A 14063-nucleotide genomic window follows, 5' to 3' on the forward strand; every position below is an offset into this window, starting at 1 on the left:
GTTTCAGAATCGGTCTGTATTTGTTCACTCTGACTGTGCCAACTTTTACTGGAATGAGGACCCTAAAAAGGAGTAGCTCAGAGGTCATCATGGTGGCATTTAAAAATCTACTATATCTACTATGCTACTGTAGAAGCTCTGTTGGCAAAAGAGCTATACTAAATATCTATACTGTATCAGGTATGATGGGGTGTTGAGTTAGTGTCCCTTTCACTGAATGGTGACATCAATTCCTTTTCGATGCATTAATCTTGGCAATTAGTTCTGCTGAGCTTTATGTGTTCTTCTTTGCATTCACAAACCATGATCCCATCTCAAGTGAGCTATTTGATAATAATGCCTTATTGTAAAACACCCATTAATATGAGGCTGAGGTGTGCAGATATAATTGTAACAAAGTTGCAGGATGTGGAGGGAATAAAAGAAAAACTATGAAGAAAGTTTTGGCACTACAAGCTGGTTAAATGCAACATCAAAGTTTAGCCAAACGTTTTTGGTGTTTAAACTCAGAGTGGCATGCCTTGTAATACAAATTTAGAGTCTGAAGATTGAGTTGAATGTTTGGCTGGTGAGTTAGAGTGTGATTTTCCTCTATATACCCAGCTGGAGTTAAGACTTTGACTAAGAACACATGTAATCTTAAATGTGTAGATGGAAATTTTAATAAAGACATGATGTTTTTATTAAAAGCAAAATTCTTGCAATGCTGGTGGTTTATTTAAGCAGAGCTTTTACTCCCTTACTATACATACAATTAAGTTTAAATAAAAATTTGCTTCATTTTCAAGTCTTTTTAAGTGGAATTCAAATTCGAAGAAACACAACAAAACACAACATGTTACAGGACGTGTAAAATCCCACATCATATTGGTTGCCTTTGCAGGCAGTAATGGAAATTTGTTGATGACAACAGCTGAACATCTCCACTGGTTGGATTATATATCCCTGGATTTGTTTGGTTGGGGAGGTTTTTATCCCTTTTAAAGATCCTCCTCCAACTCTCCATGCTGGCCGTGCCCCAGGTCCAAGCTGTGGCAGCCGCACACTGCCCATCAGAGCTGACAGGGCGCTGGACCAAACTGGATGATCCTCCAAAAACCAAGAAGAACATTGTGTGGATTTTGTTATTTAAATTCTGTGTCTTAGTTTCAGGTGCAGTCTGTGTATTTGTTTATTTATAATTTTTGTTTTTATCAGTGAACTTAAATAATATAGTCTGCTCTTTCTTTGTTAAAAATGCATTAACGTTTCCTTTTTTCTCCTTTGCAGGCCTTGAATCTCCAGTGCCAGCCCCTAAGAAACTGGACCTCACCAGGGAGAATCTGAATGCTCTGTTGAGCCAAGGCTCTTTCAAACAGAAGACCCCTTCAACCTTCAGCAGGGGCAGCGCTCAGACCAGCGGAGGACGGGGACCAGGTAAGGGAGAAAATGTGGAAGCAATAAGTGGGAGAGAGATTCATAACCCAAAATGTGGAGGAACACACCTCAAAAGTTCCCATTTTAACATGTTATTTAGTCAAGTGATCAGGACTGGAAAAAACCTCTGACTTGTGCTAAAGATATTCTTACTTGTTTCCCCTGCAGATTAAATAGTGTTTCTGTTTTGTTTAGTTTTTTTTTAAAGAAAATTGTTCCAACATTACAAACAAGTACCAGTCCAAACAAACTAAAGTTTAAACACACAGTATGTACTTGTTGAAATGGAGTGTCTTGCAGAGAAGGAAAAAACATTCTAACATGCTAGAGGGATGAGTCACAGTGTGTGGTGGTTGTCGTTTTTAGCCTTGAAAGATGGCTTAATTTATAAATATATATGTCCACAGAGTGGTGACAAGCAAAGATCTGGCATAGCAACAAGAGGAAGAGATAATTAAATGTCTTCACTATAAAACTAAATCTGGTTATGTTAGTAATACAGAGGAGGAGGGGAGATTAGAGACCCTTGTTGAAGAGAGAGGTCACCAAAAACTGTCAATTCTCAACATAGTTAAGCACGAGTGGAGAAGAGTGTAAATTGAGAAGAAGAGATTTGTTAAATGAATGGCCTTAATGACAAGCCAATGAAAGAAAACCAGTGAAATAGCACCTCCTTTGATATTATTGTGCGCTCTGTTATGTGGCTGTGTAAAGCTGCAAAGGTCCTTGAGATCTGTGCGTCATTGTTTCCCTTCACTTAAAAACTTGTTGGTTAAGCTGCGGTGTAGGGAGGAAACGTCAGTACAATAAAACCAAAGCACTGAAGTTAAATGATGAAGTCCTGGTTAATCATGTTGTGAACTGTTACACATTCTGTTTTTTTTGATGCTGAAGAGAATATGGAGTTCCAAAAGCATAGTCTCTAAAAACACCTGGTAGTCATGTTCTCCTCACAGTGATTCATGTTGAAATCTCAGACAGCTAACAGAACCACAGTATGATCATGTTTTCCAGTGCCATGACTAATCATTGTGTTTCAAAGTGAATATCTGCCAGAGACAGAGGAGAGAAGTCTCTGCATGGCCATGTTTCCACCCTTTTGCCTTTGCCCTCATGTAGCACAAAATGTACTGTATACGTCAGCACAACAATGTGTTGTAAAATTGCCTCTGTCTACACACTCAGAAACTGCTCAGTGCCTTGAGAGTACTGGGGACTAAGAGGTGGAAAACAGTGACAAGGAAAAGGATGTACTGACAGTAGCCATCTATTTGTACAGTGAGATAAAAATACTTCTAATGGTGTCTGTGGTGGTGGAAATGCCCACCTGATTCAGCACAAGTTGTATTAATTGTATACTGACTACATACCCCATGTCCCTCATTGAGGAAATTATGCCAAATTAATTTTTTGCTTCTTTTTTGTCATAGTGAAAATTGCCACCAGTGATCCCAAGAGTCGCCTCAGGGAGATTTCTCGAGAAGTTGCCCAGAGAGCAGGAGAGGTGAGGGGGATGCATCAGTCCAGAAGAGAACCAGATAGGAGTGGTCAACGGAGGCTGGATTCTCGTTACAGAGGTTAGTTGCAGATATACTGTATAGTATGTGGATCTATAGAAGTAGACTGCACATGCAATGCAACACATACACATGAGAATTGCCAGGCTTTATGATACAAAAGGCTAGCCCTCCACTTCCCAAGCCCTTATGTAACCCTTGGTTCAGGAGCAATGTGTCAGAAAGGGGATTAAGTGCTGACGTCTGTTGGAGCCTGCCTTGATCCCACTCTCTCATATTCAAAAGGCATTGGTTCCCCTCTCTGTGGTCTGCATGGACATGGACAACAAAGACACGCATATCAAACCAAATAGTGATAAATACTGTATAATTTAATTAGAAGATGAATTTAACTTCAAAAACTCATATTTGTGCCACTACTTCTCCTTTTGACTTCTTCACAAATGGAGTTTGTGTGTCAGTTCTAATCAGGCGGCTGATTGGTCTGCTCCTTTAATACTCCTTTAGTACATCAGTACTTTCAATTAAGTATCAGTGAGGGGATTATGAAACACAATTGTAACACACTCCCGAATCCACCATGTCAACCGCAGTAGTTTTTGTTAGCACCAAGCTCACATCCCGTTTTGACTGAGTGCAGCAGACTAAAGGAGGCGAGTGTTGTTGCCGTGAAATATCAAGGCGGGAGGTGACTCTAGAGTCAATGTAAACTACCACAATAGGGATCATACCCAGGCTAGCACTTTGCTAAAAAAAAAACACTCAAGAAAAGCTTAACTTTGCTGCTTATATTGGTTTGTGGGATAACCCTAGGGGATTTCTAAATGATCTCTGACTGTATTGATTCAGACATGTTACCATTGTTTGAGCCACAGCCTTTAGTACAGTTGACAACACTAAGCTGGTAGCAGAAACTCTTTAAAACACACTGTTATCATATAAACAAGCAAAAACATACACAAGACAACAATGTTTGAAGTGATTTAACTGTGGCAAACAGTCAGCAAAATCCAAAGCAAAAGTGACTCCATCTCATGGGCTTATTTCCAAGGGTTCACAGTTTAGTTTAGTACTAAATTCACTTTTTTGTTTTCACGTGAAAACTTGTTACCACAGATTGCTTTTCTTAGTGATTTAGACTCTAATACAGAGGACCCAGCCTCTGACTAAAGCACTGTCAGCTATACATTATAACAATACATTGTTAAATGAGGACTTGCACAATACAAGTTTTGCTTCCATGTAGAAAAAATAACTTTTTGACCTTTTTCCACTTTGATACTATTTGTTTCTCCATTCATTCTTTTATGCCCCATATTTTCAAAATTAATTTTAATTACCTAAGAAAGACCATTAGGTGCTGTTCAGAAATCTCTGTGATGGAGAGCGTTGAGAAATAAAGGATTGTGAGGGCACCTATAGCGGCATGAGTGAGCCAGTTTTGCAGGAAGGATGTCTGGCCATGTATTTTTGAGAGTGGCTGTTAGTGCTCAAGGTGTCCTTGGAATAGCAGACACACATCCGTACTACACTATCATGTTCAGACATGTTTGTCCATTTGGGAAACACACTCATGTATGCATGTATATACACACAGATACATACAACACCAAAGTGAAACCTTTTTACCATGGATGCCTCTACATGAGGTGGCTACCCTCCAAGTACACACCACAGAAGAAAATCGACTCCTGTCGGTTGTAATTTACACCTTCCTGTCATCTGCAGACATAAATGTCAGTAACCCTGTAGTCGTCATGCCCTTCCCTCACTTTCTGCCCAACCTATGTGTTCTTTAGCCCAGCATTTTTGGCCTTGGCGATATGTTGTGTTGATGTTATCCATGACACTGTCTTTTGGCATCAGGTACAGCAGGAAAGATAAGACAGTTTGTAGAGAAATGTTTTTTTCAAAGGCCATTTGAATGGGTTTTGTATTGCCAAATTATTTGATTAAAAGTTGACAAATTTGATGTAATAATCTTTGTGGAATTCATAGGAACCTTGACTTTTTGGAGGTGGAAACATTTGAGTAGTATTGGTTATTTGCTTTCTTCTTGTATTTGTTGGTTGGAAAATTAAAAAAACATGTTTCAATTAAAAATATTTACATTATTAAAGTATTACATTCTTGAATCAGTGACTTAAAAGAATCTTTTCAGAATATACTTTGCTTTTCAGGTTCTCTTGGTTTAACCCCTCATGAAACTTCTTTTACTTAAACTCAGATCCAGGTCAGGACAGGACCTACTCCCGCTCTGCCTCCCCTCCAGAGAATGGCTTCAAACAACACCTGGAGACTCGACTGTACAGTAGCCAAGGAAAAGGTCCCACTCGGGCTGAGCGAACACCCCATTTTGGCGGTCGGTCCTCCCATGAACCCTCTCGCTCTCACTCCAGAGTCCAAGTGCTACCCACTGTGCCCAGTGCCAGCAGTGGCCATCATAGCCGGAGACTAGACCAGCTGTCCAACGGATATGATACTGACAGCAGCCAAGACTCCAGAGAGCGTCCTGGAAGTGGAGGGAACAGTCGCAACAGCAGGTCTAGCCGCCCGTGGAAGCCCATGCGGGAGGCGCTAAATGTGGACAGCGTTTTAAGTGCCATCGGTGATGGTAATTCAGTAAGTCAGGAGCGAAGGCAGCACAGCCCCCGGAGAAGACCAAGCAGTCAGTCACCCTCCCGTGACCGAGAGCGAGACAGAGATTTTACGTGGGGAGGGCGGGAAGAACGTAAACCCAAGAGCTTGATGACCATCTATGAGGACGAGCAGAGGCATGAAACTGGTGGCAGCCGAAGCTCGCTGGACTCAGATGGCCGGGGCGGCTACAGTGACAAGGACAGGTCAAAGGGCTCAGCAACTCTGAAAGTGCGGAATGACAACTGGAAGATCCAACGAACTGAATCTGGATATGAAAGTAGTGACAGACTAAGCAATGGCTCAGCAAATCTTGACTCACCTGTGGTAGAGAACCTTTCTTCCAAGGACCTGCGGCCCATACCTGAACTGCACCTGACAAGGTAAAATGGACTGTTGGATCAAAGTGTTTTTTTAAAGCCAAGTACACAAAATCTTACACCGCAAAGTATGACGCAGAAATAGCTATGACACAATTTTTGCTGTGTGATGCCAGCAGCAGAATGTTGCTTTGTCATCTCATGGCCTACTCATGTCAGGATTTGACTCTAAAATGTGCTGCCATTTTCTAAATAATTAAGCACTACAAACAAACTGTTCTAAGAATAGCAAGACCCATTTAACATAAATGCACACAAGGCAGATACGGCAACCTTATTATGCTGGGCTGTCATTTGTCGGCTTTGTAGTACAGGTCTTGTTTGGAGATAATGATCCCAACTAGCTGACAACTCCTGTACGCAGAGGGAAGAGCCAGCAGATAGCTGACTTCCTTAACTGCTATTGCATTATTCAAGCCAGTCTCCTGACAGTATATTAGTAAAATGCTCTTCAATTATTAATTCTTTAAAATACAGTTACGATGTTCTAGGTTCAGGCCTGAAGTGACTGAAAATATGAAAAAAAAAAAGAATTTTATTTTGGTGTGTATAGTGTATGGCTTTGCACTTTTACACTTCACAGTTCACTACAACATCTTTATACATTTCACAGGAGTTACAAAGCATAGCATATAATAGGTGCCGGATTGTAATCATCCATAACAAAGGAAAAAAGAAAAAAAATCATAAGGACCTGTTGTTTTGACAATAACATGGTTGTACATTTGCAGTCTTCACACAGAAAAGAATGTTGCAGGAATTAGTTTAAGGTCACACCTTTGTAAATCATTCATCATAAAAATATATATTTAGGCTGAGGTCATGAGGGTTTATTTTCCCTTTTTTGCTCATAGCAGGGGTCCATCTTAGTCCTCTTAAGTGGTTGGAATATCTTGTGGAAATCCACATTGCATGAATAATTCAATTTATTTTGTATTTTAGGGATCACTTCCCTCAGAAAAGCAGTGATGATTTGAAGGCTGACATACTGCGCTCTACATTTTCCACTGGTAGGTAAATCATTCTCACTTAAACCTGTATCTTATTTCTGAACAAAAATAACTTTGTTGTTGCAGTGTCTGCTTATTCTGTGTATTACTGGAGAAATGTGTGTTCCCTAGCAGAGAAAGCAAGCATATAAAACATGCGTGAAGATTTGTTATATTAAGACCTTTGGTGGTTTCATTTAGACAGAACTGTGAACATTTTAGGTATTCAGCCATTATTTCCAGCTTCACGCATATAAGTCCAGAAGAAATATGCATCCTTTGTGTTGCATAGTGGAAACAAGTCACAAATTAAAGCATCATTCTTCCACAAAGGCTTGGCCCTGACATTAAAGAAATTTCCTCTACCCGATAGACTTCCGTGTGTTGTTAGGATCTGAAACATTAAGATAGTACTCAGCAATTTCCTTGATTTATTGTTCCATCAGTAGTGTTAAGGTCACAGCCTGATTGAAGGGATACTGTATGGAAATAAGTGTGCTCCAGTTCCTCACTGACTGGCCTTGACCTTTTTTCCTGAGTAAAGTTTATGTTATGCAGCACACAGAAAAATGTACATGGGCTTAAAGGAAACAGCAACCCAAGTTGAGAACAGGCTTTGTCTCGCAAAAGTGTATTTTTATGGGGAAAAAAGTCCAGTGAAGCTCACTTGTTTTTGATGGTCTGAATAACTAAATTAAATTAATTGGTCTCATTCAAGGCTAAGTGAAATACTTCTAACATATGTTTTTAGTCTTATTTGTATTAGGTTGTTTGTCCTTCCTTACACATTAAATGAAAGAAAAACTGAACAGACACAGATACAGAACCTCAAGGACATTGTTAGCTATTAACTGCAGTGAATAATGTCCTTGCAGCAGGCAGTACAACAACTTTTAGATCCAAGGGGATACAAAATCAGTTTGAAAATAAGAAGTAAAAAATAATGAGCCGCAAATAAATTGCAATAATGGTTATTTTTATCTTCCAGACAGGATGGAGGGAGATTAGATGACAATAATAGCACTAGGGGGTTTGTCGCCTGGACACTCATCACATACTTCATCTCGGATATGCTTGGTTGTGATCTACATTATAAGAACAGAGTCAAAAGAAGGACAATATTTTTAATTAATAAATATCTTAAAAATGTCCTACTAATTCCCTCAACAGGAATACACTGAGTTAATCCTGAATAAGAGGGGGAGATGAGTGAGCTTGTAGGGGCCACCCAGCTGTGCCCAGCCGGGCAGAAAATGCCATGACTGGGACTGTCAGAAGGTGGTATTCAAACATGAGGCAAATAAAATGTCATTTTGTGGCACTGCAGTTATTTCAAGGTTCAGATTAAGGCATAGAAACATAAGATGCAAACAGCAGCTCCAAATGTATCTGTCTTTAGTTTTATTCAGAGTTAAAAATAGCTTTAACACAAGTGTGGTGAGTTGAGAAACAGAAGCAGAAATGCATAGTGTTGAATGCTGGTCTTGTTATTGGCCTGTGAGCATCTGCACATGCAGAGTGATTCATGTGGAACAATCTCTGGCAAAGGGAAAAACACTTCAGCTGGCAGCTGCAGTATCCCTTCTTTTAACACACACACACACACACACACACACACACACACACACACACACACACACACACACACACACACACATTACATCATTGTTATTATACATATATATATAATAACAACAACAATGATGTAATAACCCACATCCACAGTCTTTATGTTATAAATTATGTGTTCATAATTGATTCTACAAACCTACATTTTGTACAAAGGTTTGGGGGCTGTTTGCCCCCTAGTGTCTTTAAGGAGATATGACAGTGTCTACAGATCACACATGAAAAAAGAAGTGACACACTTAACCAGGTTCATTCACTTGCTTCCTCTTTGAATTGTAAATTTTTGTAAGACCTATTTTTGTATTTCTACAGCTGTATTTTGTGCTAGTGTTCTAAAATTGTCTCATTGGGCCTTTGAAATCTATTCTTCAGTAGCTATTTTAAAATCAGTATGGGATATTTATGCCCTGCTGTCTGCAAATTGTATCGACAAGCTGCAGGAAATGTGTCCAAAGTCAATTTGGACTGTGTTCAGCTGTGGTAGTCTGGCGTGAGCTGCAGTGTCAGAGAAGCCTGAGCAGATTCCAGTAGTCCATTAAAGTCCAAAATCCTTTCTAAAAACACATTTATGTGGAAGGGCAGTTGCAGGGAGCACAGTTGACATTTTGACCACAGGCATTCATCCTAATGATCGTTTGTTGCATCAAACAAACGATCATCTAAAATCTAGGTCGGGCTCTTTTTGCTCACCTTAATGACGACCCTTGGATTTTGTTTTTGATAAATCTCATTAAGCTACATGATACCGAAATGGTAGCGGTACATCCTGCATGTAGTAGTGTGAAAGGTCAGAGTTGTCAGGAGATGGGGTGGGAATTCCAGACACTGCTATTAAGCCAGTAAATCACACCTTTTTCTCAATTTACCCTGATTGGCTCTGGTGGCTCCTGCAGACCTCATCAAGAGTCCATAGAAACACACTTGTAAAGCTATTATGGCTCTGTTTGCACTATCCATATCATCTACAAAGTTATTATTGCATAAACAGAAGACTTGTGTACTTAACGCTACCCTTGTGTATGTGTAGGTTGAAAAAAGAAAATGGAGTCATGGTGACTTTTATCCTTTATCCGATTAAATGGATTTACTATCCATTGTGTTTGTTTGCATACATCTTCTGCAGCACATGTGTGTCCATGAGTTAGTGTGTTTAGAGCTGTAATGCTGCTCAGCTTAGTTGGCCTATTGACGCCACGTAACAAGCCAGTGACTGATGTGATAACCAAAGTGTTAATGCCATGGGATGAGTGCACATTTATATTGTGGCATATGACTTACCGTTCCCATGCCTGTGCCATTTCAACACACACTGAAACAAAGGCTGTTCCAAATGATTTTTAAGAATTGGAGACGACTTTTTGTAGTTCTGGCTGCTGACTGATGAAATTGTTGAAAACCTGGCATTTTTCCAGGGTTCATTTTTCCTCCTTACATTCAGGAGTTCAGGTCCTCATGAAAAGCTGAACTGTAAATATGCATGTGAGTGTGATTGATGTTCAAGAATTTTAAGTACCCCAGACACCAGAACGGAGAGAACTACAAATCTCAATGTGAGAGCCTTAGAACTGAATTGTGTCCTTTTTTTTTTCCCCCACATCAACAAAACTTCAAAGGGCTGTTGGGGAAATTTTGCATGTTCAGTTTCTCAAAACCTAGTTAGGGGTTTGCTTTCAGGGTCTGTATAGAGGCACATTTTCTATTTCCTATGTGAGTTTCTCTCTCTGACAGCTGGAATAATTGAAATTATGTCAAATCACTTCTATGTTCCCTGCAATTAAAAGTCCTGAATAACTTTTTAGTTGATAACAACAGCTAACAAACAGGTGTCTCTCTTGAACTTTATCAGAGTAATCCTCTATGCTGGGAAGTGGTCAGAGAGATGTCTGTGAGTGATTTACATGAGGAGAGTATCAGTGTTTAAAAGCTGAATATATAGGTCTTTATAAATCAGCCACTGATTGCTCACACATTTTGTAAGTGCAGAAAAGCATGTATGCATATGAAACAGCTTCATGTTCTTTAATCCTAGTTAACAACTTGATGCTTTCCAGTTAACATGGGAATGAGAAGGAAATTTTATTGTACAGCACTTGGTGCAGTTTTGATATTACATTGAATGCAGCTGAACCAGAGTTTAATCCATGCAATCACAGTACATGGACGGTTTCCCAGGCAAGCGCAGAAGGCCATGTAAACAGCAGGACACCTTGAATACATCTGTTTTTCTGGCGTTCGCAGCTGCAGCAGCGATCGCAAAATTCCACTGAAATGAATGTTTTCTGGATATCAGCCGAACCCTGAACCTGAAGAACTGATTCACATTGAATTTAGATTAGATTAGTTAAAGTGATGATTTGATAGCTGTTGCCTGAAAAACATTTTGATTTCAACAGTAACAGACAGTCTTACAACCCCACAACACACAGTCGTCTTTTCCTTTTGATATTCAGCCACTTTCTCCCGTAAGCTTTTCCTTGGCAAAGATATACATGACCATGAAGACGATGGGGTTTTCTAAGGAGAAAGCATTGTATACTGCATCCCTTTTTGTTTTTGAGAATGATATTGTTACAGTTGCTTGCCAACATTGAAGATCAGCGGCATCAAATTGTGAATTGCCACATGGACTTAGCGGCTTAAAAATGCAATAGTGTTGTGGAGGGGATCTGGAGTCTGGAGTCTGACCCCAGCGTAATTGCATGCCAGCACAAAGGATTTAGCCACTAATGCTTTGAGAGAGCACAGGAAAAAGGAGGGTATGCTGACACATCACAGATGGTCTTCAGCCACTCACTCTCTTCCTTGTCCTGTTAGTCAGCTGTTGTCTGTCTCAGGCCTTGTAAATCACACCCACCCTGCTAACTTGGCTAAGCTCCACACCAGCCCCCACCCAGGGACCTGTTTTTAAACATGTGTTGATCTAATGGGTCAAATCAGCTATTATCTCCCAATTTTTTGCAGCATAATTCATTGAAATCACATCATAACATGACTGAACTTAAAAGGTTAATAGAATTTTACTCCATTTTCATTAGTTTGCGGTCATGTTCCAACTTCTAAATCAGCTAGAGTTCATTCAGGGTCCTATTGTTATATTAGTGCTGTTAGCTGAAAGCTAACAGGGCCTGGATATGAACCCAAATTCCCTTTGAGGGGCCATGTCCTTTGGTTGGATCAGACAGTCAGAGTGGTACACCGGGGGCCTGAGGGCGCTCTGCCAGACTAGCTGCTTTGATACTTCCTCTCCCAGCACCAGGCAAAGGGCCTCAGCATGACCCCTGTTAGATAACATGTCTTTGCTGGAGAGGCACAGAAAAAAAAAAATATTGTAGCTGTGTTTAAATAAAAACCCATAACAGATGTTACCTAGCTCTATTTTATGACCATCTGGTAGCAATGACCATGAGTTTACAAATTAGTGTGTGGTGATGTAAAATGCTCATGAGGCTTCATTAATGTCTAGGTGAACAAGGAAGAAAATCTCCAGATCTACAAGATGCAAACATCCTCTCTGGTCAGCCCATACAAAGGTAAAACTGAGCTCAAATTGTATAAGTATAAGTTTTCAGTTGATGTGGCACAAGGGCAAGTAAAATACTGATGTTTGTGTTGCTTCTCTGTAACAGAAGAAGAGCCTTCCGATACACTCCTGGGATCTTAGAAAAGAACAATGGTCTGGACAGCGAACAAGAGGAAAATGTGGATAGTAGCCCTGTGAGCCCTGTGCCTCCTTACTTAGCAAAGACCAGCAGTTCTGAGTGGAACAGCTCAGATGACCTTACTGGACCTTTCTCGGAACAAGAAGAGACTGGCACTGTTGCCCACATAGACTCTTTCATGCACAACCACCCCCCCCCTTTACCCCCCAAGACCTTTGGCAGCAGTCACACTGACCCATCTGGCGTCCACTCCCAACCCCGGGAGGTGCCAACACGGTCGAGCCCCCGCAATGAACCCAAAAATGGCTCATCCCCCCTCTCGCACACCACCCTCCGTCGGTGGATTGAGACACCTGCCGAGCACAGGCTTTCATCCGGCGCCAGCTCCAAGTCGGGGTCATCGGACCAAGACAGGAATGATCTGTCGGCCAGTGAGAGCGACGAGAGGTTACCCAGTCCAAAGCCTGGACACGATGATGGTACCGACTCCCCTACTCTGTCAGATATGGTTCTACCCACCACCTACTTTTCTGTGGACAACTGTATGACAGACACTTACCGGGCCAAATACCATAAGAGGCCTGCCTTGTACATGAAAGCAGAGGACCATGCGTCATCAGGGGAGAGTGATGCTGAAGGGAGAGGGCTCTCTTTGCAAGATGTTCAGCCACCGGAGCCTTCCAAAAGCCGATCAGAATCAGGTATCCAACAGTGCTGTATACTAATTTAATATTATCATACTGTTTGTGTGACTTTCTGGTCCTTATGTGAATATTTGCATTGATTCAGTCTTTGGCTTATGTCTTGCAGGCTTTTCTACCACTAAGACTACTGCAAAGTGGAATCCAGTTACTCCAAAAGGACTTGATGAGCATGGTTTCCTATGATTTAAACAACAGCATTAATAGACCTTGACTGGATGCCCAATGGAATTGTTATGCACTATGACTGCTACATGGTTTGACTCCTTCTAACTGGGATGTGTATTTGTTTGTTATAACAGAAAGTTTGACACGAACTGGATGCCAAAGAGATTGTAAAAGAACGACAGGTGTCCTTAATAGCTGTCAGGCTGTTTTGGTATGAACTACTAAAAGCTTTGAATGAAAAGTGAATTTGCACAATAGATAGCACCAGAAAGGTACAGAAAAAGAAACACGCCTAAAACATCATGCTTGTGCTTTTAGAGCTCAAAAGTAAAGGTTAGGTTTGTAAAGAATGTGTCATAAAACGTCACTTTACCACACAAGAGATTAAAAGATTTATTTTACGTGACGAAATAACCAATGTTTTGCAGTTCTACTTTCTCACACTCTATGGAATGCTTTATTTGTGTGTTCAACTACTCCCATTTCAGTGTTATGAGGTGTCTGCCCCAATTCTGTCTGTTTTTGACATTACCTTTCATTGGATTTTGAAGAACACAAGATTCCAGTAATATTCAGTGCTTTTTTTGTAGATTTTATAAAGTAATTATACATACTGGACACTCTTTTGGCTTTGACTTAAAAATGGATCCCAAGGATCCGTGTGAATATGAAGCTCGAGGACACCCACGTTGGTTTTTTAGCCAATAAGACCTCTTCTCTAGCATGTCAACTTGGACTCTTGTTGGTACGTGGTGTTTAATGACCTCTGCAAATAACCAGCAAAGGTTTTTCTTCTTTGTCACCATCTGTAAAATGTTTTACCGGAGGAGATGTAATGTACCCAAATAACTCTGACCACCAGTGAGGGTGTCCAGCTAGAAGGTGATGAGTAAATATGTTAAATTGATTGCTTATTGGGTAGAAAATTATGGCACGAGGCATGTCCCTATCTCCTCAAATGCACACC

General features: G+C 40.5%; 1 protein-coding gene across 1 annotated transcript in view; it reads left to right on the forward strand.

Moving 5' to 3' along the window:
• Positions 1-13599, forward strand: part of usp53 (ubiquitin specific peptidase 53) — a 31896-nt gene extending 18297 nt beyond the window's left edge. The window contains exons 11-17 of the mRNA XM_022758827.1: positions 1270-1416; positions 2847-2993; positions 5161-5953; positions 6893-6960; positions 12032-12098; positions 12195-12928; positions 13038-13599. Coding sequence (XP_022614548.1) covers positions 1270-1416; positions 2847-2993; positions 5161-5953; positions 6893-6960; positions 12032-12098; positions 12195-12928; positions 13038-13114 — 2033 coding nt within the window. The 3' untranslated portion in view covers positions 13115-13599. The remainder of the gene's footprint in view (positions 1-1269; positions 1417-2846; positions 2994-5160; positions 5954-6892; positions 6961-12031; positions 12099-12194; positions 12929-13037) is intronic.
• Positions 13600-14063: the final 464 nt, after the last annotated feature.

Source organism: Seriola dumerili, unplaced genomic scaffold (genome assembly GCF_002260705.1).
Source record: "Seriola dumerili isolate Sdu_G_001 unplaced genomic scaffold, Sdu_1.0 BDQW01000309.1, whole genome shotgun sequence".
In the NCBI taxonomy this organism is placed as follows: domain Eukaryota; kingdom Metazoa; phylum Chordata; class Actinopteri; order Carangiformes; family Carangidae; genus Seriola; species Seriola dumerili.